Consider the following 23892-nt stretch of genomic DNA (forward strand, 5'->3'; position numbering starts at 1 on the left):
AGCAGCATCTTAGGAGCACAAAAGCTGACGTTTCGGGCCTAGACCCTTCATCACCCTTCAGACCCGAAACGTCAGCTTTCCTGCTCCTCTGATGTTGCTTGGCCTGCTGTGTTCATCCAGCTCCACACCTTGTTACCTCTTGTTATCATATAGTCTGTCATCACACACCACCCATTGTTAGCCACTAAGAGTCTCCATTAACAGCTATTCACTCTTCTAGCCAAATCGTTATCCACTTTGTCTGCCCAACTGTTGTTCTCTCTCTTTGGGCTCTATCCTCACCTATCGTTTACTCCTCACCCCTCCTCCCACCCTACCTTCTGTACACAACCCAACATTTTCCCAGTTACCATCAGTTCTGAGGAAGGATCACTGGATCCAAAACACTAACTCTGATTACCCTTCACGGATGCTGCCAGACCTGCTGAGCATTTCCAGCAACTTCTGTTTTTGTTTTAGAAACGGGAAGTACCAGAGAAGCTCAGCAGGTCTAACTGCTCCTGTTGGGAGAGAAACAAATCATTTCTCTGATAGTTATCAAAAAAATTTGAGAAAACTGAACACTGGGCTGGTTAATGGCTTCTATTTTGTGGCCAGTTTTTCAGAGGACGTCTACTCTGTAAACATTACTTATAAATCAATTACAGTATTTTTGTGACTAGATTCAATGGAAATACAATGAAATTTACTATTCACAATCTTGTGAAAATCAAGTCTGGGTGGAATTGGTTGTTCACATAAATGCATAGTTTAAGAATCAGTCAATCGGGCTATTTCAGGTTTCCTTTTGACGATATGCTCATCTCCTGTTCGTATATTTCTTATATTAAAGTCCATCTTCAGTCGAGGCAAGCAAAGTGACTTATGCAAGTTTAAGTTTATCACAACCAACAGGCCGGGTGTGTTCCTCCAGCTCCATACTGTGTTATCTCTGGCTCCAGCATCTGCAGTTCTTACTATCTCACTGTAGGAGGTACCATCCAGCTGCTATAAGACAGAACCTATTCCAAAAAAAGAAGCTCCTGCCAAGAGTAGCAGAGTGCTTGCTTTCTCTACGGCAGATCTGAATATCAGTTCACAGTGTGCCTTCAACTTGCCTCACCCACTTCCATTCAATGTTTTGTGTTGTAACTGCTTACGCTGCACCATGTCTAGCCAGTCCTGCTGCATTCCTTTCTACGCAATTAGTAATTTTGACATCTTATGTATCTGCAAGCCTTTTTGTACTGAAAGGAATAATTCTTTCACCTCTGAACGTCTGCAAACTTGATGTTGCTTCAGCCTTGTCAGAATCAGTGTTTTATTTTGAGTAAAGAGGAATTCTATCTCCATGAAATGTCGATTGCAAACAGGATAGGCCTCTCAAACCTCTTCTGTAAACGTGGATAAGCTAGAGGAAAGCAAGAGACAGCGAGAGAGAGAGCGAGCGAGAGAGAGCGAGAACGAGAGCGAGAGCGAGAGCGAGAGCGAGAGCGAGAGAGCGCGCGAGAGAGAGAGCGCGAGAGAGAGAGCGCGAGAGAGAGAGCGCGAGAGAGAGAGCGAGAGCGAGAGAGAGGCTACAAAGACACGAGCAATTTTAGATTACTCTCACACACCACCACACCCAGTTTAATCAGGGCGGGCTGGAGCAGGCAATGGCCTTTTATATGTTTTTAAAAGTCAAACACAGTTATGAAGAGAAACCCACACCTTAATGGCTTCCCCTGGCACGGATTATTTCAGAACATGTCTGGCTGCTCTCCCACTCACCACTCTAATAAACTTGAGCTCATCCAAAGCTTGGCTGCCCTGTATCCTAATTTACATCAAGAATCAGACATCACCCCTTGGCAGAGCACAGAACAGGAGGGGACATCAGGACCCAAAACCAGGCTGAGGCCTCTGCACTCAGACTGGGAACAACACAAAATCTAATGACATCACGCCACCATGAAATTTTAGGGCAGATGACCAAAAGCTTTGGTCAAAGGAGACAGATTTCAAGGAGTCTTTTAAAGAAATTCAGCAAAATGCACAGAGTCATAAGATCATAAGACATAGAAACCGCAGTAAGCCATACAGCCCCTTGAGCCTACACCACCATTCAACAGGATTATAGCTGGTTAAACACACACATGGCCACTTTCCCATGTTTTTCCTGGAACCCTGGATTCTTCTACTGATCAACAACCTACCTCAACTTTCAGATAACACAAAGAGTTTCCACCCATAATTCTTTGGAGTCAAAAAGTTCCAAAGACTTTCAACCCTCAGAAGAAATTCTTCCACATCTGTCTTAAATTGGCACCCCTTCATTCTAAGACAATGCCTATTGGTCCTAGACTCTCCCATGAAGGGAGACATCCTCTCACCCTGTCAAGCTTAAGACATTTACCCTTAAGAATTCCATGTGTTTCAACAGGATCACCTCTCTTTCTTCTAAACTCCAGTGAGTAGAGTCCCAAACTATTTAACCTTTGCACATATGACAATCCCTCCATAGCAGGGATCATCCTTCTTTGAACTGCTGGCAACAAAATGATGCACTTTCTTAATAAGACGACAAAAGTGCTCTCAGTGCTCCTGATGTGGTCTTATCAGCACCTTGTACAGCTGCAGTAAGACTTTCCTACTTATACTCCAACCCCCTGGAAATCAGGGACAACCTTCCTGATTACCTGCTGCACTTATATGTATTTCATGTACAAGTAACCCCAAGTCCCTTTATGTTGCATGTTTTTACAGTTTTGCTCTATTTAAATAATATTCTCTTGTTCTCCCTTCCAAAATGAACTTCACATTTTACCATATTATACTCCATTTACAAAATTTTTGCCCACTTACTTAACCTATCAATATCTCCTCAAACTGTTTGCACACCTCAAGCAACCTGCCTTTCCACCTATTTTTGTTTTGGCTGTAAATCTGGCTTTAATACATTCACTTCCTTCCACCAAGTCAATAATATATATTGTAAACTGATCCCTATGGAACCCCATTGGTCACCAACCTGAAAAAGAACCCCACATCCCACTCATTGACTGCCCATTAACCAATTCTCTATCCATGGCAATATACCAGCTCCAACACTGTGGACCCTTATTTTATGACTTCATCTTTTGGAAGGAGCCTTGTAGAACACTTTCTGGAAGTCCAAATATAACAGATCAAATGATTCCCCTCTATCTACTCCAGTTGAGACTTGCTCAAAAAACTTGAATAAATTAGTAAGACAGGATTTCCCTTTCGTGAAACAATTTGACTCTGATTGATTAGAATATTTCCAAATGCACTGCAATTACCTCCTTGGATTTCAAAAACTTTCCCAACAATAGATATTAGGCTAATTGACCTTTAGCTGCCTGCTTTTTGCCTCCCCCTCTTTTTGAATAGGTATTTCACATTAGCAGTTTTCCATTCCTCTGGTGCTTCTCCAGAATCCAATGATTTTTGGAAAATTACAATTAATACATCCTCACTGTAGCTACCTCTTTTAGCATCCTAGGATGCAAGCCATCAGGGCCAGAAGACTTAACTGCCTTTTGTACTGGAGAGTGTCTAGAGGAGACTTACAAGAATGACTGCCCAAGATAAACAGCTTGTCATATGAACTGTGGTGAAGGAATCTGGGTCTGTACTCAATGGACTTTAGAATAATGAAGAGGCACAATTCACTGAGGCTTACAGAACACTGACAGGCTTGGATAGAGCAGTCATGGTGATGATGTTTCCATTATAAGAGACTAGGACCAGAGGGCTCAGCCTCAGAGCAAAGGGACGACTTTTTAAGAACGGAGATGAGGAGGAATTTCTTCAATCAGAGGGTGATGGAACTGTGGAACGCATTGCTATAGAAGGCTGTGGTGTCATTGAGTGTACTCGTGACAGAGATAGAGGGGTGTAATGGCCAAGTGGTATTACCACTGGACTATTAATCCAGCGACCCAGGTAATGTTCTGGGGTCCTGGGTTTGAATCCCTCCATGGCAGATGGTGGAATTTGAATTCAAAAAAATAGCTGCAGTTAAAAGTCTAATGATGACTGTGAATACAGGGCCAATTGTTGGGAAAAACCATCTGGTTCACTAACATCCTTTAGGGAAGGAAACTGTCATCCTTGCCTGGTCTGGTCTACATGTGACTCCAGACCCACAACAATATGATTAATCTTGACTACCCTCTGGGCAATAAATGCTGGCCTATCCAACAACACACTCATCCCATGAATGAATAAAGGGAATGAAGTGCTCGATTAGCAAAGGATCAAGGGTTACTTGGGAAGGTCAGAGAAAGGGGTATCAGGCATGAGTTAATGGTACAGCAGACTCCACAGGCCTAAATCTACTCTATATTTTGCAGTCTTACGTGCTTTAGCCTCCTTAACTTGTCTAATACTACTTCTCTAGTGATGGCAATGGTAGCTAATTCCTCCTCTATATTCTTTAGTATTAATAGATGTTTGAAGTGTCTTCCATTTTAATGACTGATGCAAAATACCTCCTTAACTCCTCTGCCATTTCCTTGGTCTCCACAACCATTTCCCTGTACACGTTCCTTTATAAAATGTACATTCACTTTGACTTCCTGCTTCCTTTTTATTTAGGGAAGCTCTTATTTTATATTCTTATGCGTACAGTTTTTATATTGCATGCTCAGTTGTTCCCATAGTTTTTTGTTCTCTCTCTTTAAAGAACGTTTTGGACGTCCTTTGCTAGAATCCAAATTTAGCCCAGTCTTCAGGGGTATCACTGACCTTAGCCTCCTTATATACTTGTTTTTGCAATTTAACACTCTCCTTAACTTCCTTAGTTAAGGATGGTTTGGGACAGAATTCCAGAGATTTGGGGCACAGGCAGTTAAAGGCACTCAGCTATTGCACTATTGGCTGCAAAATGAACCAGAGTTGGAATGACTCAGTCTGTGGGTACATTATGGGAAGATAATCAATTCCTTTGTGTTCACTGGTGGATTGACAAACACTAGAGGAGTGAAAACACCTTGTGATTATGAAGTGCAGTGTCAGCACAATATTAAGCTTTGCAATCCTCTATTATTGACAACTGGCAAATAAACAAGGTCTTCACAGAAGGCAGAATTTCAGATTCAGCTACAAAATCCCGATTTATTAATTGAACTGTTTATACACGATACTAAAATGTGAGTGCTAGAAAAGTCAAAGCCTTGATGAACACATTAAAAATTGCCACATTCCCATCCCTTTAAAGGGAAACAATTTAATCCTGAAACTTCTTGAAATTCTCATTTTGTTTTTCTTTTAATTGCCCAGTGAAATCAGGAATGAAGTCAGCACTCAGCAATGCTGTTATGCAATGAGAAAGCCAATAAGTGACCACCAAATCTGGCATTTGAACTTAAGTACCAGTTTGTGGTTGAGCCAGGAGACTAGCCGAATTTATGTTGTATTAACATTTAGATTGCCCTCTCAAATGGACAGTGAGTTCAGAACAAAAGATGCATCTTTGTCCAGATTACAACTAAAACTGTCGGAGAAGTTTGTGTATATGCACTGCCCAGTACTCCTAATTAAATAACTTTCAAGCAAAGTTCAAAGCATTAACACACCTTCGGGAAGCTTGCACATGTAAAAGTGAGTTTTTTTTTTACCCTTGGCTGCTCTGCCGAGTGTTTATATGGCGTCACAGTGATTGGTACTTCTGGCACTCCTTAGTGTTAATTCTTTCAGATCCATATACAACAGACTTAGAAAATTAGTTGCCAGTTATGATTCAACACAACATCAAGAACATAGAACATAGCATAGTACAGGTCCTTCAGCTCACGATGTTGTGCCAACCTATTATCCTACTAAGAGCAATCTACGCTGCATACCCTACATTTTACTATCTTCCATGTGCCTATCCAAGAGTTGCTTAAAAGTCTCTAATGTATCTGAACAAAAACCAAAAGAACTGTGGATGCTGTAAATCAGTAACAAAAACGAAGTTGCTGGAAAAGCTCAGCAGATCTGGCAGTACCAGTGGAGGAGAAAACAGTTAATGTTACGGGTCCGGTGACCCTTCTTCAGGACGGATGTATCTGACTCCACTACCACTGCCGGCAGCACATTCTACATGCCCACCACCCTCTGTGAAAAACCTACCTCTGACATCTCCCCTATACCTTCCTCCAATCACCTTAAAATTAGGCCCCCGCATAATAGTCAGTTCCGCCCTGGGAAAAAGTCTCTGACTATCCACTCTATCTATGCCTCTCATCATCTTGTACACCTCTATCAAGTCACCTCTCATCTTTTTTTGCTCCAATGAAAGAAAGCCCTGGCTCACTCGACCTTTCTGCATAAGGCCTGCTGTCCAATTCAGGGAGCATCTCTGCACCTTCTCTAAAGCTGCTACATCTTTCCTAAAATGAGGTGACCAGAACTGAACAGAATACTCCAAGTGTGGTCTAACCAGAGTTTTATAGAGATGCAGTATAACCTCACAGCTCTTATACTCAATTCCCCTGCCAATGAAAGCCAACTAAGATGTTGCTTGGCCTGCTGTGTTCATCCAGCTCCACACTTTGTTATCTCTGTACCATGCGCCTTCTTTACAACCCTATCAACTTGGATAGCAAATCTGAGGAATCTATGGACGTGAACCCCAAGATCCCTCTGTTTGTCCACACTGCTGAGAATCCTGCCAACAACCCTGTATTCTGCACTCAAATTCGACCTTCCAAAATGAATCACTTCACACTTTTCAGGGTTGAATTCCATCTGCTACTTCTTTGCTCAGCTCTGCATCCTGTCAATGTCCCGTTGTAACCTACAACAAGCCCTCCACACTGTCCACAACTCCACCAATCCTCGTGTCATCAGCAAACTTACTAACACACCCTTCCACTTACTCATCCAAGTCATTTATAAAGATCACAAAGAACAGAGGTCCCAGAACAGATCCCTGCGGGACTAGTCACCAAGCTCCAGGCTGAATACTTTTCATCTACTACCACCCTCTGTCTATATTGGACAGCCAATTCTGTATCCAGACAGCCAAATTTCCCCGAATCCCATGCCACCTTACTTTCTGAATGAGCCTACCATGTGGAACCTTATCAAATGCTTTGCTAAAATCCATTTACACCACATCTACTGCTCTACCTTCATTGATGTGTTTTGTCACATCGTCAAAGAATTTAACAAGGCTTGAGAGGCATGGTCTGTCCCTCACAAAGCCATGCTGACTATTTCTAATCAAAGTGTGCTTGTTCAAATAATCATAAATACTAACTCTCAGAATCCTCTCCAATAATTTGCTCACCACAGAAGTGAGACTGACCGGTTTGTAATTTCCAGGATTGTCCCTATTCCCTTTCTTGAACAAGGGACTGATATTTGCCAGCCTCCAATCTCCTGGTACTACTCCAGTGGACAGTGAGGATGCAAAGATCATTGTCAAAGGGGTAGCAATCTCTTCCCTTGCTTCCCGTAATAACCTTGGGTATATCCCGCCTGGCCCAGGGGACTTATCTATCCTTGTTTCCGAGATAGTAGGAACTGCAGATGCTGGAGAATCTTAGGTAACAACGTGTAGAGCTGGATGAACACAGCAGGCCAAGCAGCAACAGAGGAGCAGGAAAGTTGACATTTCAGACTTAGACCCAATTTTCTGAAGAAGGATCTAGGCCTGATACATCAGCTTTCCCGCTCCATTGATGCTGCTTGGCCTGCTGTGTTCATCCAGCTCTACACCTTGTTACCTCGGCTTATCTATCCTCATGTTTTTTCGAAATTGCTAGCACATCCTCCTTCTTAACATCAACCTGTTCAAGCATACCTGCCTGTTACATGCTGTCCTCACAAATGTCAAGGTCCCTCTTAGTGGCGAATACTGAAGCAAAGTGCTCATTAAGGACCTCCCGTACCACCTCTCACTCTGCACACAAATTCCCTCCACCATCGGTGATTGGCTCTACCCTCACTTGGCCATCCTCTTGTTCCTCACGTAAGGACAGAATGCCTTGGGATTTTCCTTGATCCTACTCACCAAGGTTTTCACATACACCCTTCTAGCTCTCCTAAGTTCATTCTTCAGTTCCTTCCTGGCTACCTTGTAGACCTCTAGAGCCCCGTCCGATCTTTGCTTCTTCAACCTCAAGTAAGCTTCCTTCTTCCTTGTGACTAGGTGTTCCACATGTCTTGTCATCCAAGGTTCCTTCACCGTACCATCCTTTTCTTCCCTCAGTGGACAAACCTATTCAATACTTGTTGTAACTTCTCCCTAAACAATCTCTACATTTCTATAACATCTTTTCCCAATTGGTGATCTGTAGTTCTTGCCTAATAGCATGGTAATTTCCCCTCCCCAAATTAAATACTTTCCCTTATCATCTGCTCCTATCCGTCTCCATGACTATAGTAGAGGTCAGGGAGTTGTGATCACTATCACTGAAATGCTCTTCCACTGAGATCTGACGCCTGGCACCAAATCCAATATGGCCTCCCCTCCAGTCAGCCGATCTATATATTGAGTCAGAAGTCCTTCTTGGACACACCTGACCAAAATCTGCCCCATCCAAACTATTTGCACTTAGGAGGTTCCAGTCTATATTAGGAAAGTTGAAGTTACCAATGACAACAACATTATTACTTCTGCACCTTTCCAAAATCTGTCTTCCAATCTGTTCCTCAGTGTCTCTGTTGCTACTGGGTTGGGTGGTCTATAGAAAACTCCCAATAAAGTGACTGCTCCTTTTCTGTATCTGACCTCCACCCACACTGACTCAGTGGACAAACCCTCCTCCACGACCTCCCTTTCTGCAGCTGTGATACCATCGCTGATTAGCAAATGCCACTCCCCCAACTCTTTAACCTCCCTATTTCTTTTGAAACATCTATAGCCCAGAATATCCAACAACCATTCCTGCCCCTGTTGAAGTCTCCGTGATGGCCACAAGATCGTAGTTCCAAGTACTGATCTGTGCTCTAAGCGCGTCACCCTTATTCCTGACACTTCTTGCATTGAAGATGACACACCTCAACCCGCACTGACTGCCACTTTGCCCTATCAACTGCTTATCTTTCCTGCAGATTCTCTGTTTGCTCTACCTGCCCGTACACTAGCTACCCTATCCTCTGATCTATAGCTCCGGTTCCCATCCCACTGCCAAACTAATTTAAACCCTCCCGAAGAACTCTAGCAAACCTCCCACCCAGGATATTGGCCCCTCCAGTTCAGGTGCAACCCGTAAATTTTGACACAGCTCTTAAGTAACCAACCCTTTCCCTCCATCCCAGTCGACTCTTCAGTTAGTGAAAGCTACTGTTTTAAAACTGAAACTTTGCAGTTTACAATCCCATAGTGAGAACTGAAAGTTGTAGATTTGAGGTCTGTTGAAAGAGCCTTGGTGCTTTGTTGCAGAGCACCATATATCTAGTACATAGTACTGCCATTATATTGGTGGTGAAAGAAGTAAATGTTGAATATGATGGATGGGGTGAAAATCAAGTGGGCTGTTTTACTGGATGGTATCAAGCTGGAGAGTTGTTGGTGTTGCACTTGTCCAGACAACTTAGAAGCATTCCATCACACACCTGCCTTGAGTATTGTAGATAGTGAGGGAGGCTTTGGCAAGTCAAAAGGTCAGTTAATTGCTGCAACATTCTCAGTCTTTGATAACTGTTATAGCCAAAGAAGTTATATGGCAGGTTCAGTTTAGCATATGCATCAATGGTAACCTCCATGTTGTGTTCACCTGGGCACAGGTTGCCGTGCTCATATTTTACGCAAAATTGACAACATCTCACATTTAAATAGATAATTCAGCACAGAAAAACATTGTAAGGCCTTTCATAAGAACTTCTACAAGCCAAATTTGATTGTGAGCCACACAAAGGCAAGTGATCAAAAAACCTGGCCCTAAGATCTAGCACGTCCTTTCTAAACTCCCACCTCACTTTGTCTTTAAACAAACTTTTAGTTACTAGCCCTAGTACCCTGATGTATCAAATTTTGCTTGATAACTTTTCTGAGATGCCTTCAGAGGCACTTTGCTACATTAAAAGTGCTGTATAAATGAGTTGTTGTTGTCCAAGCTGTTTTTGCATTTAGAAACTGACAGTATAGATATGTTATTTTGTTTACGGCCAATTGAGGTTCCTGCCAGTGACTCTGTCTAAATTTGACCAAAAGGCTACTCTGAAACCAAAAAGAAAGCTGGTTTTGTTTAAAATCAATAGGCATATCTCTAAGGATTGTATTAGGAAGGAGCAACTGAAACAGTACTGAATGAAAAGATACGAACCTTCAGGGTTTAAAAAAAACTAATCAGGCATGCACATTTCCATTCCTAGATCACTGGTTATATAATCATTAATTTGGTCAACTAGTTGATGCCCTCCAGGTGGCCTCCACAGCGACAAAAACACCAACTACAGAAGTAATGCAGCAGCACAAAATGATACGCCAGAGTACCCAGTGGGATTGTGATGGGCCTGCATTGCTAACTTGCGCTCAAGACTGGCATGGCAACCAAACAGAAGAAAAACCCTTAAATCTGTGAGTAAACATCATAGAATCACGAGTGTATAGGATAGAGAGGAGACCATTTAGCCGATCAAGGCAGACCCTGCTACCTTTGAGGGGTAATCCGGTTAACCCCACACCCTGTTAGCCTTGTGTGAACCTTGCTCAGTGGCTGAAAAGAGCATGAAATAGGGGCAATGCTGAACTGTTGGAAAATTGGAATGAATCTCACAATTTATGGCAATCATTCTAGCACCTAGACATGTGAACAGTAATGTCTTAAACATGTAAAGATGGGTGTGCAGCAGTAATGTCGCTGGACTAACAGCCCAGAAGCTCAGGCTAAAGCACTACGTGCACAGATTTAAATTCCGCCATGCAGTTGGTGAAATTTAATAAATAATTCTGGAATACAAGGCTGATGGTGACCATGACTCACTTAAAAACCCCACTAACATCCTTACGTAGTCTGACCTACTTGCGAGTCCTGACCCATAGCAACATAGAAGTACTCTTAATGGATCTCTAAAATGGCCTAGCAAGCCACTCATTTCAAGGTTAATTAGGGATGGGTAATGAATGCTGGTCTTGCCATCAGCACCCACATTCAATGAAGGATATAGAAAAATGAAACACTTATGGGATTTGCTTTTCTACATTCCTTACAATTTGCTTCCAACTTGTGCAAATCCAAAATTAAGGTTTAAAATTGCCTAAAAGGGCCACACAGACATTCTGTTTAATAACTCATCTATAACATTCATCATATCATGATGTAAGATTTCAACTCATTTGTTCATTAGATCCTCACAATTCCAGTACTCCAGGTTTCAATCTACTGTTTGGCTTTGGGACCTTTAAGTTTGCATGTCGGCATGTTCGAAATAGGATCCCAAGCATGCATACTATCACACCGGCTCTACATTTGCCTAAAAGACAATTTTAGAAACGCTGCAGGAGCAATCCCCATCCCTCACTGGCAGATCACTTGGTAATGCTGCAAGTGCTTGCCTCACCTTGATTAAAAATTTACAGAGCTGCTCAACAGCTCCACAAAGGCTGGAATGCAATACAACAACAATTTTCACTCATGTGAATAGCATGGTAATAAAGAGCTTGAATATTGTTCGAGTCTCGTGCTTTTTAGGAATTACCCAAGATCTTGTGGAGCCTGGGGTTCCCAGTGACTTTTTTTGAGGTTGGCCTGCTGAGGTGTTCCCCCTCCAAGTGTCCTTGCCAGAGATGGGTACTTGAAGGCAACACTGGACAGCAAATTAGAACCACCTGAGGGACTAATCGGTGTTGCTGGAGGCATCTTAATGACATCAGTTTTCCACCCTTCCCACAGGGCCAATGACACCTCTTCTAAACGCCATCCCCCATCTTCTTCCTCAGGACACTGGAGTCAGAGGGTGATGCCACGACTTATCCCTCCTCCACAACACCACTTGCCATTTTCATTCATAATTTTCTACACAGTTGAACAGACAGCCTCCACCACGATATGCCCTTGTTCTTTCCTAAAATCTTTGCCAGCAGCGCCCATTTGACCATTCCCCAGGAAGTGTAGCAGCAGGAGACCGTGAATGAGCAGCAGTCGGGTGGACCCATTGCATTGACACTGCCGTGAATGGGAAGCTCCACTTTGCCAATCCCAGTCTCCACCTCCCCCTCATCTCCGTTGTGGTGACATCAGCCATGCATGCAGACACTTTCTTCAGCCTGTCGTGGTCCACCGACATTTTTTTTCCAGGGGTAGGGGTTGGGGTGGGGTGGGGGGGTGGGGGGGGGGGGGGAGAAGGAGAACATGTTGCTGAATACAGATATTCACTCCTTGCAAAATCATAAGCATTTTTAATAAGAGTGATGAATGGCAAACCTTTCCTTGTGGAAGAGAGGTTAGTAACTGAAAGAGAAACACTTAAACTGGCTCAACCAAAAACCTAATGCAAGATGAGGAAAAGCTTTTTGCTTCCAAAGCAAATTTTTGTGATCTGAAATAAGTTGACCTAGTAGATGGTGAAACCACATCTGATAGCGAAAGTCAACAGAGAATCAGATAATAGTCAAAGGGAGAAAAGAAGAATTATGGGATGACGGAAGTAGTGGAGTCACAGGCCTAACTGGACAAGTCAATAGAAGCACGATAGGCTGAGTTCCATGGTTCTACGCGAACCATAAATCTAGCCTAAGGCCATGTGAAGCTGAACAGTGTTTAAAACGTATTTGACCTGCAACACTGATAATTTAAGAATTACTAATTTCCAAAACTATAATCATCTCTCCAAGCCCTTGATTCTGAAGCTCATTGATTCCCCACAAACCAAACCTCACCTCTGCATTTTCACAAGGATATGGGAATTAGGAGCAGGAATAGGCTGTTTGGACCCTTGAGCCTGCCCAGCCACTAAGATTATGGTTGATCTGAAGATGGTCTCAACTCTACTTTTTTGCCTACCCTGATAACCTCAGACTTGCTTGTTTGTCAACTAACTGCCTACCTCTGCTGTAAAAATATTCAACAATCCATCTTCACTGCTCTCTGGGGGAAAAGAGTTTCATAACTCATGGAGATACAATTTCTCCTCAATTCCACCTTAAATTGGTAACTACTTAGTTTTAAACTGTATCCACAAGTTGTGGTCTGTCCCACAAGTGGAAACAACATCTCAGAATCATTCCGTCAAGGCCCCTCAGGATCTTCAATAAGATCATCTCTAATTCTTCTAAACTCAGGCCCAACTATCCAACTTTTCCTCATAAGGTAATCTCTTCATCCCAGGTTCAGTCAGTATTAGGTGTAAAAGACTGAAGCAATGTCAGTACTCACTGTTGTGTTTAAACACTCGAATGATGGCTCCTGACAAACGAGCACCCAGGATCAGAGAAGTGTGGTTCAACTCATCACTCAGAATAAGGCAGCCCTGCACAGACAGACATTGAGAAGGTGTAACATCCTGGAGCTTACAATTAACTGACTGTTTCACTTCAGTGTGGCTGAAGCAATTTTAAAACAACGTACAAATTTTAGATTTGAGATAAAAATGATTTCTGTCTTAACCAGGAATCTTTCACTGGTTAACCAGAATTGGAAATACAGAGACAGTTCTGAACATTCATGAGTAAAAATTCAAGACAGAATTGATTTTCAAAAATTAAATAACCCTAATCCTCCTTAATTATCATATAATTTGTGAAATGCTGGAAACTTTCATCTTTCAATGATTGTGAAGCATGTAGGGACTAGTGTGCCATATTTGAAGATTAATGTTAATGTGATTCAAACTGATGGAGTTTAATTTGGATAAATACAAGGTATTGCATTTTGGGAAAATAAACAAAGGCAAGACGTATACAAATAAAAGTAGGGCCTTTGGCAGTTTTGTAGAACAGAGGGGTCGAGGGGTTCAGGTACATAATTCTTTGAAGTTTGCATCACGCATAGATAGGGTGGTTTGGAAGGCATTTAACATGCTTGCCTTCATTGCTCAGGCCTTTGAGTGTAGAAGTTGGGACACTACATTGACATTGTATGGGATGTTGGTGAGGCCTCTTCTACAGTACTGTGTCCAGTTCTGGTCTCTGCTATAGGAAGGATAGTATTCAGCTGGTCAGGATTCAGAAGAGATTTAACTGAATGTTGCTGGGAATGGGGTGTTTAAGTTATAAGGACAGGCTGGGACCTTTTTTTTTGATGGCCTGTAGGGGTTGAGAGGTAACCTTACAGAAGTTTAACAAATCATGATGGGTATAGATAAGGTGTCTTTTCCCTAGGGTGGGGCATTTCAAGGCCAGGAGGCATATTTTGAAAGGTGACGGGAGAAAGATTTTTAAAAAGACACGAGAAGCATTTTTTTTTAAACAGAGTGGTGAGTGCGAGGAATGAAGTTCCAGAGGGAGAGGGGGTCACCAAGGACCACAAACTGAACTGGACCTGTCGTAGAGATACCATGGCTATAAGAACAGGTCAGAGGTTGGGAATCCTGTAACAGAAATTGCCTCCTCAATGCTTGTTCACTATCTACAAGACACAACTCACCAACGTGATGGAAACTCCCCACGTCCCTGGATGAGTGCAATTCCAAGAACATTCAAGGAAGCTCAGTATAATTCGGGGCCAAGTATCCCGTTTGATCATCACCATATTCAAAAACATTCTCTCCCCCTACCACCAACACACTGTGGCAGCAGTGCATACAGAAGCAATTCACTAAGGCTCCTTTGAGAGTACCTTCCAAAACCATAATCTCAACAACCCAGAAGGACAACAGCAGCAGACACATGGGAACACCACCATCTACAAGTTCCTCTCTAAGACACATACTAGGTGTCACAGTCAAAATTCTGAAATTCTCTTCCGATCATCTCTGTGGGTGTACCCACACCACATGGACTGCAGCAGATCAAGAAGTTAGTGCACCATTATATTTTTGAGGACAGTTGGGGGATAAATGCTGACCTTGACAGTGATAGCCATATCCTGTAAATTAATATTTAAAAAATATTATATTGAGGGATCATGAGAATTGCCAGTGAGTATGAGAGTTGGAAGCTGCTTTGGGTTATCACCTGGAAATGATAAGCTGCTTCGAATTAATTACTGAGGAGACTTTTATGGTTGATTTGATTCTTAGTCTCAGCAAATTTCACAACAGAGAACAAGGGGTGTAACTTGCCATCCAATAGTCAAGGTCCTCCTCTGGTTGAACACTCTGCAGAGTAGTCAGCGCAGTTATCTGGACTCCTGCCTGTTTTGCACCTGCTTTTGGAGATCTCATTGTGTGTAGCATGTATACCCAAATCGACAGAGCTGTTATCTTCCTCATGATGGCAGCATGTCAAGAGTTGATAGGTTATTGCTGGGAAAGTTGACAACAAAGTAAAGGACAGCAGGGACCTTAAATGTTCACCATGATTTCTGTTAGGTTTTTGCTGGCTGGGCTTGGAAAATTTACAGGGAAGCTGTTGTTTGCTGTTTGTCAATGCATCCCAACAGACATGGCTGTTTTAGAGAGGAATGAAGCAGTGATTTAATATTAACTTCTCTTTACCAGAAGCCAGCACGATTCTTTGAGCGTCACTTTCATTGAGGCATTTCAGTGACAGTTTTGGAATTTTGACATGAATTGCAACATCACACTGCAGTGAAGTAATCATTTCAACAGTGTTCCCTTCAAATGAAAATTGACCAATTATGCCGAAAGACAGTTTCATCAAATAGATTAATGATGCCGATAACAATGTAAATTTATCAAGCACCTTTGAAGTAATAAAACATCCCCAGATGCTTCGCAGAGCCATTATAAAACAGAGTCTGACACCAAATCTTATAAGGAGATGTTACGGCAGTTGGTCAAAATCTGTCACTGGGGTAAATTTAAAGAGGTTGCAGAAAGGAGGAAAATGAGATAGTGAAGCAGAGAAGGTTAGAGAGGGAACTTCAAAGCTTAGTGTCTAAATAACTGAAGGCACACCAGCCAACAGCAAGGTGATTAAAATCAGGGATGCTCGAATGGTCAGAATTAGAAGACTGCAGAGATCTCAAAGGGTTGTGGATTGGAACATATTACATAATTAGAGATGGGTTGGTTCAGAGACATTTAAAAAAATGGTCAAGAACTCTAAAATCAGTGTCCTGCTTAACAGGGAGCATTGGGTTAAGAGAGGAATGGAATTTCGTGCCATTAGAACATGGGGCGGAAGTGTTTTAAATGAGCTTAAATTTATGACGGGGGCCAGAATGTGGGACATCAGCCATTGGGAAACTTTAGTCCAGAAATAACAACGTCATGAATGGTCTTTTCAGTAGATGATGAGCTGAAACAGGGATGAAATTGGGAGACGGTATGGGATAGGTGAAAGCACCGTTGTAATGTCACCAGCTAATAATCTAGAGCCCAAGGATTGTGAACTCCAGATATGGGTTCAAATCTCACTTATAGCAGATGGAAGAGTCTGGAAAAAAAGGCTAGCCGAATAGCGATGACGTAACCACACTTTCTTGTAAAACCTATCCGGCTCACTAGCGTCCTTTAGGGAAAGAAATCTACTGTCCCCATCCTTTCAGGTCTATATGGAACTCCAGATCAATAGCAATGTGGTTGATTCTTAACTATCCTCAAATGACCGAGCAAGCCACTGAGTTCAAGGGCAATTAGGGATGGATAGCAAATACTGGTCCTGAGAGTGACGACCACTTACCATAAAAGAAATTTCAAAATGTGATCTTGGTGATGGAGAAAGGATGAAGTTTGCATCTCCTCTCAGGATCATGTGAATGGAATAGCTTAATGTCACATTTTTCCAATGAGTGAGATAGAGTCAGTAGGTAGAAAAAGGAATTTGGAGAGGAGACTTTGGATATCGGATAAGCAGTCTGACAATTTAGAGAGTATCGAAGATTTAAGAGAAGTAATGGAGAGGTAATGCTGGACATTCATTTTACTTATTCATCACCTTTCACTAGTTTCTTTTCTGCACAAACCATGTTCATCAGGGAAGAAATATTTGCAGGAATAGGCATTTCAACCACAGGATCTTTAACTTGAGGGACCTCAGTAACCATTTCCTCCGACAGCACAGAGCTCCCTCAGCATTGCAATGAAATCTCTTGATTTTTGTGCTTAAGCCCTAGAGTGGGAGTTGAACCAGGAATTGTGCAGAGGGAGTGAGCTGCTGACTGAGCCGTAAGTGACACACGTAACTGTATTCCTTTCAGTGGCAGAGTTACTCAATACTGAATTTTCTCAACACCACACAACTTCAAATCCAGGGGGTACTAAAGTGGTTGCTGTGGTCACATTCTAGATTAGGAACAGAGACTCCCTTGCTTTCAAATCCCATCACACATCAAAGAATTTCTCTTTCCCTTTCTAGCCTTTTACATGTTCTCCGATAATAATAGAGTAGAGAGGTAATCTCTATATCTGATTTTAGAGTCTTAAATTATTAAAAAGATCTAGCTCATTAACTGTAAACTGGTGCTTTTGAATCTAACTATGCATCTTGAATTATTTTGTGGTGGAGTTAGCAAAATTCTCCTTGGGGGTTTGTAAAAAAAATTGCAACATTCATGATGACAGATTCTGTTTCTCTTAGGTTTTATGTATGTTCTTGGCTTAGAAACAATCAGTCCTCAGCTGTCTTCGGGGAAGATGCATTTACAGCACAATACAGGCATCAACTGAAAGGGAAATTGATCACGGTTAATCTTCGGCTTCAACTCTACACGTTTCTCACATTTCTTGATTCCCGAGGCACCAAAATTAATCTTTCCCAGTCTTAAACGTATTCAACAGTGGAGATTCCATAACCGTCTGGGTCAGAGAATTCCAAAAATTCATCACATGAAGATCAAGAGTGAAGAAATTTCTCATCTCAGCTCTTTTTGCTGAGACTGTGGCCCGTGTTCGACGGTCTGGCTACAGGAAATAATCCGTGTCTACCCTAACAAGCCCCTTCAGCATCTTTTATGTTTCACTGAGAATGCCTCTTATTCTTCTAAATTTCAGAGAATTCAGACCACTGAGGTGAATGTGGACCAGCAGACAACAAGCAGCAGCTCACCTTCCCAACTAGAGCAGGGATGTTCATCGAATTGGTTGCAAAGCCCATCCCAAATGTCATTGCTGCTTCTACACCCAAAAACTGGGCGACTAACTGTTCAAGCTGAATGTGCTTGTCCAGGTTGCCTGCAAGACAAATCATAAACAGATCATTAAATATATAGTTCTCGAAGCAGTACCAGCTATACAATGTAGTTGTACAAAGCATGAACCATTCCTGCAGCAAGGGTTTTATATCCAAGAATTCATCATCTGTCCATAGCAATGGAGAGACCTGTGTACAAAACATGTAGAAATCCATGTCAAAGATTTAATGGTACCACAGTATAGCCTTTTGGGTCAGGAAAGAGCTAGAATGGGGGAAAAATAATAATATTTTTATCCCTCAGTGAACAGCCCAATAACAAACTGCCAGATCATTGTCAAATTATTACTTGGGGGATCTTACAGTGCACAAATTGACCAGTCTCTTTCCCCTGTTACAGCTGTGATTGTGTTTCAAAAAGCACTTCAGTTGCATATAACCTCATGAGACATCCTGAAAGGTGGTTTCTATAATGCAAGTTTTTTCCCTTCCTTCGAAGGCCTACCTCCCTGTCTCATTCACTCTCCTTTGAGCTTTAGGCCATCTGGTCTAATATTTTCTAATGAGGCTGTGTGTCAAGTTTGGTTTGATAATGCCCCTGGGAGCTCCTTAGGACTTGTTACTCAATTAAAGATGCCATATAAATAAAGTTGTTGTTGTTCCACTGTATTGTACATTCACTAACTCATCAAGTATCTCAGCTGGTGTAAAACTAAAAATTTTTCCAATGGAGCCTCTTTTCAACAGGAATGTTCTGCAACTTGCAATCAACATTCCCAGGTCAGAACATTCACAAAGCTCCCAGGTGACAATCTGACTCTACCCAAACAAGACCCTTCAGCATCTTTTATGCCTCAGTGACACCTACACAGGGAGCCCACTGAACATGGAGAATCCAGATTTCCAGGCAACTGAAAGATAAAGGTATGCGATCAATTAAAAGGACTGTCACATTTAGGTGAAAACAAAGAGAGTGTTCTCAAAACCCCAGAAAGACTCCAGTCAAGTGGGTATGCTGGAGAGTTTGGGGCAGTTTTCCTTGAAGAAGATGGTTGAAAGATCTGATAGAGATGTTCAAATCGTGAAAGGTCTGGACAGAGTAGTCAGGGAGAAAAAGTTCTTGTTGGTGGAAGGATTGAAAAGCAGAGGACTGAGATTTAAGATAATTGGCAAAAGAAGCAATGGTGATATGAGAAAAAACATTTTCTCACATTAATTGAGAACATGGAATGCGCTGCCTGACAGGGTGCAGGAGACAGGTTCAGTTAAGCTGATCAAGAGGAAATTGGATCATTACCCGAAAACGAAGCTAGTTCAGAATTATGTGGAGAAAATGGGAGAGTGGGACTAAGTGAGATGCATACTTGGAGAATCGGCACAGAAACAATTGGCCAAATGTTCCCACTCTCTACTGTAATAATTCTGTGAAATTGAAACTCATTTGACGTCTTCACAAATGCTGAATGGTGAGGGGACTAAGTTGTTACAAGTAAGAAAGGGGGGGGCGTTGGGGAAGGAAAATGCAAACATGAGACTGCAGGGAGATGACAAAGGAACCTAACACTGTAGATAGGAGCAGGCCATTCAACCCTTCGGTCCTGTTCCATCATTCAAGCTGATCAAGCCCAATCTGTAGTTTAACTGCACTTATCCTTCTTGGTTCTGTATCCCTTAACGACTCAGCTGAACAAAAACCTGTGAATTTTGAAATGTCCAATTAATCCTGACCATGTTATAATGATGATCCCTTTAAGAATAAAGCAGGCCATTGTCCAGGGATAACAGAACAGATACTCACTGGAGCACATATTCACAATAAGTCAGGAAGAAGAGACAGCAGACTAGAATTTGTATTGAACTACAAATGCAAATAAACAGCTGAAGACAGATTGACTCCTGCTTCTGTAAATGGATGACTAGCTATAAAACAAATCACACCCTGGCTTCGTAGGAGACAGTGCTCCAGAATTCCACTCCCCTTTCTGCAAAGTGACTCCTGATTTCACCCTTGGCTCTAATTGAGGTTTACTCTGATTTCTTTGTGGCTCCCTGTCACCAGCTGAAATAGTTTCTCCATACTTGATAAATTCCTTACTTGATAAAATCCTTTGAAAACCTCCAATCAACTCTTAAATTTATTTACACTTAAGGAAAGATGAAACCTACTCGACACAACCCCTCCTGGCCATTTAACCCTATTAGCCCTGGAGTCATTTTAGTGAATCTGCTCCACTCCAGTGTTATTCTGATACAGTTGCCATGTCTCTCTGAAACATACCCAGAGGTCAGTGAATCTGCAAAGAGGTGAAACAGGTACCGATAGTGAGGAATTGGGGAGAGTTAGGGAGGACATTCGTGAGCTCAAAAGCTAAATGACTATCAGGAGCAAGGGCAATGTAACAAGGGAAAGATTCAGGCAAGTAGACACAGTAAGTTAGCACTGCAGGAGACCACAGCAAAAGGGAACAAGAGTGGAGTAGGCTCCTCAAGCTTACTTCATCAATCAAAAAGATCATGGCTCATCTGATTCCAGCCATTTAACTCCACATTTCTGACTCACCCACTAGCCAATCAAAAATTGGACTAATGCAGCCCTGAATATGACACTGCTCTGTAGGGTAGAGAATGCTACCACACTATTGAACGTCAGAAGAAATTCCTCATCTTCCTTTTATTCTGAAACTATGTCCACTAACTCCAAATTTCTCCATTAGGGGAAAACATTCTTTCAACATTTACCCTGTCAAATACCCTCAATTTTCTATGTTTCAATAAGATCACCTCTGATGCTTCTAAAAGGCAATCAGCACAGGGACAACCTGCGCAAACATTCTTCATAAGACCAACCCCTTTACCACAGGAATCAGCTAAGTGAAATTCCCTGAACTGTATCTAATATAAACATGTGCTGCCTTAAGTGAGGCAGCCAAAACTGCACAATGCACCCTAGGTGTGGCCTGCCTCATGTAGAGGATTGTGAAACAGTCCTGCATCTAATTTTCTCGGTTGATGGAATAGGGAGTTGCTCCTCATTGTTCTTGTCAAGTAGACATGTCAGGACCTGCAGGGAATTCTGGCAGCACCTGGGTGGGTACCATCAATTAGGATATTCCTTACTCAATGCAGTCATAGCAATACCATTAAAACAGTGATAGGGCAGTTTCCAATATTACACATTTGACAAAACTTTCTTCCACTTGCATAATATCCCCTCCCCTACATACCTTCTATTTCCACATCCAGAACAATGCCAGTCTCTGCTTTACCCCATCTGCTTCTGAAACACTCATACTGCTGCCTTTCTTGCCTCCCAACTCCACTGTTCAAAGTTCTACATCATTCACAATCAGTTCATTTGAAACCAGTATCCCATCCCATTCTCTTTTCCTTACTGACCTACTTTGGTTCCTACTCCTGAGCAGAGGTCGAGATCCTTGTCTTCATATCTCATTTCTTTCAAGGCCTTGCTCCTCTTTTGTCTTCGAGATCTCCTCAGCTCCACAAACCCCAGACTTCTCCACTGTGTAAAATTTCTTGTGAATCCATCCCCACGCTATCTTGCTTTTGCTCCTGAAACTCATTTAGCTTTTGAGTTCAAGAATGTCCTCCCTTAACCCTCCCCCATTCCTCACTATCAGTGCCAGGAACAGAAACCATGGATTCCAGTGCTGCTCCCGGCCCAGGGCCCAACCTGTGGACTGGAGGATACAGGCCCACTCTAGAGTTCCAGGGCCTGCACCAGCACCACTTTTCACTTCCTCACTTCTATTACCAGGCTTCTGCTACACTTCGTACTTCCTCTGATTTGGAATCTATTTTTGTAATTACACTTCTTGTGAAGACCCTTTAGATAATTTGCTACCTTCTGGAGGTTTTATAAAAGCTAGATTTTGCAAGTGAAAGTAACTTGCTATTGGAGCACAAGACCTGAAGTTTTGGTTGCAAGATAATTTTAATCTGACACAGGAACAGGGCTGACTTACCAAACCATGTGAAGAATCAGATTAATGCCATGGCAACAATTTGATCTGAATGGCAAATGCCAGGCTGTGTCAGAAAGAGAGAGAGAGCGCAAGGGGGCAAAAAGGGCAGGTCAGGGGTGCAGGCAGATTAGTGGGGTGGGGGCCCAGTGAACAGTGTGGCAGAGCGCAAGCAACGAAGGAATTGGCTGGAGGAGACACCTAGAAGGGGAGACACTAGAATAGGCAGACTAAGACAAATAAAGAGATGCAGAGAGGTAGAGAAACAGATAGAAAAAGAGACATGGTGAGGAGGGGGTCGGGGAGAGGGGTACAGACACACTCAATAGTAGAGAGAGGGAGCAGAGTATGTGACAGAAGAGATAGAAACAGAAACAGCAAATTTGACTGAATGCTACCATTATACTTTTACGCGCATGTTTACTGATTCATATGACTATGATTTCAGGCAGTCAGACAAGCTTCAAGAAATCATTATTCTGCTTTGTCCTCACAGATCTGCCCATATTGAATGGAACAGTAGTGTTACTCATAAGAGTTTCAAAGCCAACTTTAAAAAATTCCAAAAATCTTTTTACATCCCCAATCATTTCCAGTAAATACACATCACCATGGAAGTGAGATAGAAGACATCAATACATGGAAGCATAGAATTTTACAGCCCAGGAGGCAGCCCATTGTGTTTGTATTGGTTCCCAAAAGAATTACAGTTTTGTAGCTAAGATAACAAAGTGTGAAACTGGATGAACACAGCAGGCCAAGCAGCATCTCAGGAGCACAAAAGCTGATGTTTCGGGCCTAGACCCTTCATCAGAGGATCTAGGCCCGAAATGTCAGCTTTTGTGCTCCTGAGATGCTGCTTGGCCTGATGTGTTCATCCAGCTTCACACTTTGTTATCCTGGATTCTCCAGCATCTGCAATTCACATTACTTCTGATCACAGTTTTATAGCTGATGCATTAATGCAGCCTTTGGTGGATAGTACATCTGTGCACAAAATGCTAAATGACATCTTTGACTGGACTTTTTAAAAAAATCCATTCACAGCATGTTGGCAGATAGTATGTATCACTCTACTCTATACAACTTATTGACTTGGCTCAGTCGTGGGCATCTAACAATCACCTACATAGTGGAGAGTCTGGTGTCACATGTAGGCCAGACTAGGCAAGGATGGCAAGTTACAAGGTTCCAGCTACTGGGTGGAATTGGAACTCCTCTCTAGGATATTAGTCTAACAGCATAAGCACAATGCCACTATTCCTCATACAGTCCCACGCATAGTGTGTGCAGTATGAATGGAGGTGTCCACTGGAGCCTTCGGCACAGAGGGTTATGGCCCAGAAAGGCATCATGATCCACACCCCAGTTTTCTGTTCCTGGAAGATTTTCACTTTTCGTTTCATCTACTGATGCTAGACATGTGTTGGACCCAGTTGACAGCCCTTTCGACAACAGTGTTGGAGAATCCTTGGTTGAGAAAAACTGACATTTTGGCAGCTCCCTTGTTGAAGCTGGCCTCATTGAAACATATGCGAGGGAAATGGAGGAACTAGGAGAATGGAATGGAGTTTTAACACGAAGCAGGGTGCAAGCATATAAACCGACATTTTCCTAGCTACCACCAGTTCTGAGATACGGTCACCAGACCCAAAACTTGACTCTTATCTATTCACAGATGCTGCCAGACCTGCTGAGCTTTTCCAGCAACTTCTGTTTTTGTTTCTGATTATAGCATCCACAGTTCTTTCAGTTTTTACTTGGAGTCTCTGCAACTGAAGGCACAGTGGAGTGATT

General features: G+C 42.3%; 1 protein-coding gene across 1 annotated transcript in view; it reads right to left on the reverse strand.

Moving 5' to 3' along the window:
* Nucleotides 1-23892, reverse strand: part of sptlc3 (serine palmitoyltransferase, long chain base subunit 3) — a 97007-nt gene that overhangs the window by 28460 nt on the left and 44655 nt on the right. The window contains exons 8-9 of the mRNA XM_059648811.1: nt 18032-18156; nt 13296-13389 (exon numbers count right to left, since the gene is read on the reverse strand). Coding sequence (XP_059504794.1) covers nt 13296-13389; nt 18032-18156 — 219 coding nt within the window. The remainder of the gene's footprint in view (nt 1-13295; nt 13390-18031; nt 18157-23892) is intronic.

The sequence above is a fragment of the Stegostoma tigrinum genome, chromosome 9 (genome assembly GCF_030684315.1).
Source record: "Stegostoma tigrinum isolate sSteTig4 chromosome 9, sSteTig4.hap1, whole genome shotgun sequence".
In the NCBI taxonomy this organism is placed as follows: Eukaryota; Metazoa; Chordata; class Chondrichthyes; order Orectolobiformes; family Stegostomatidae; genus Stegostoma; species Stegostoma tigrinum.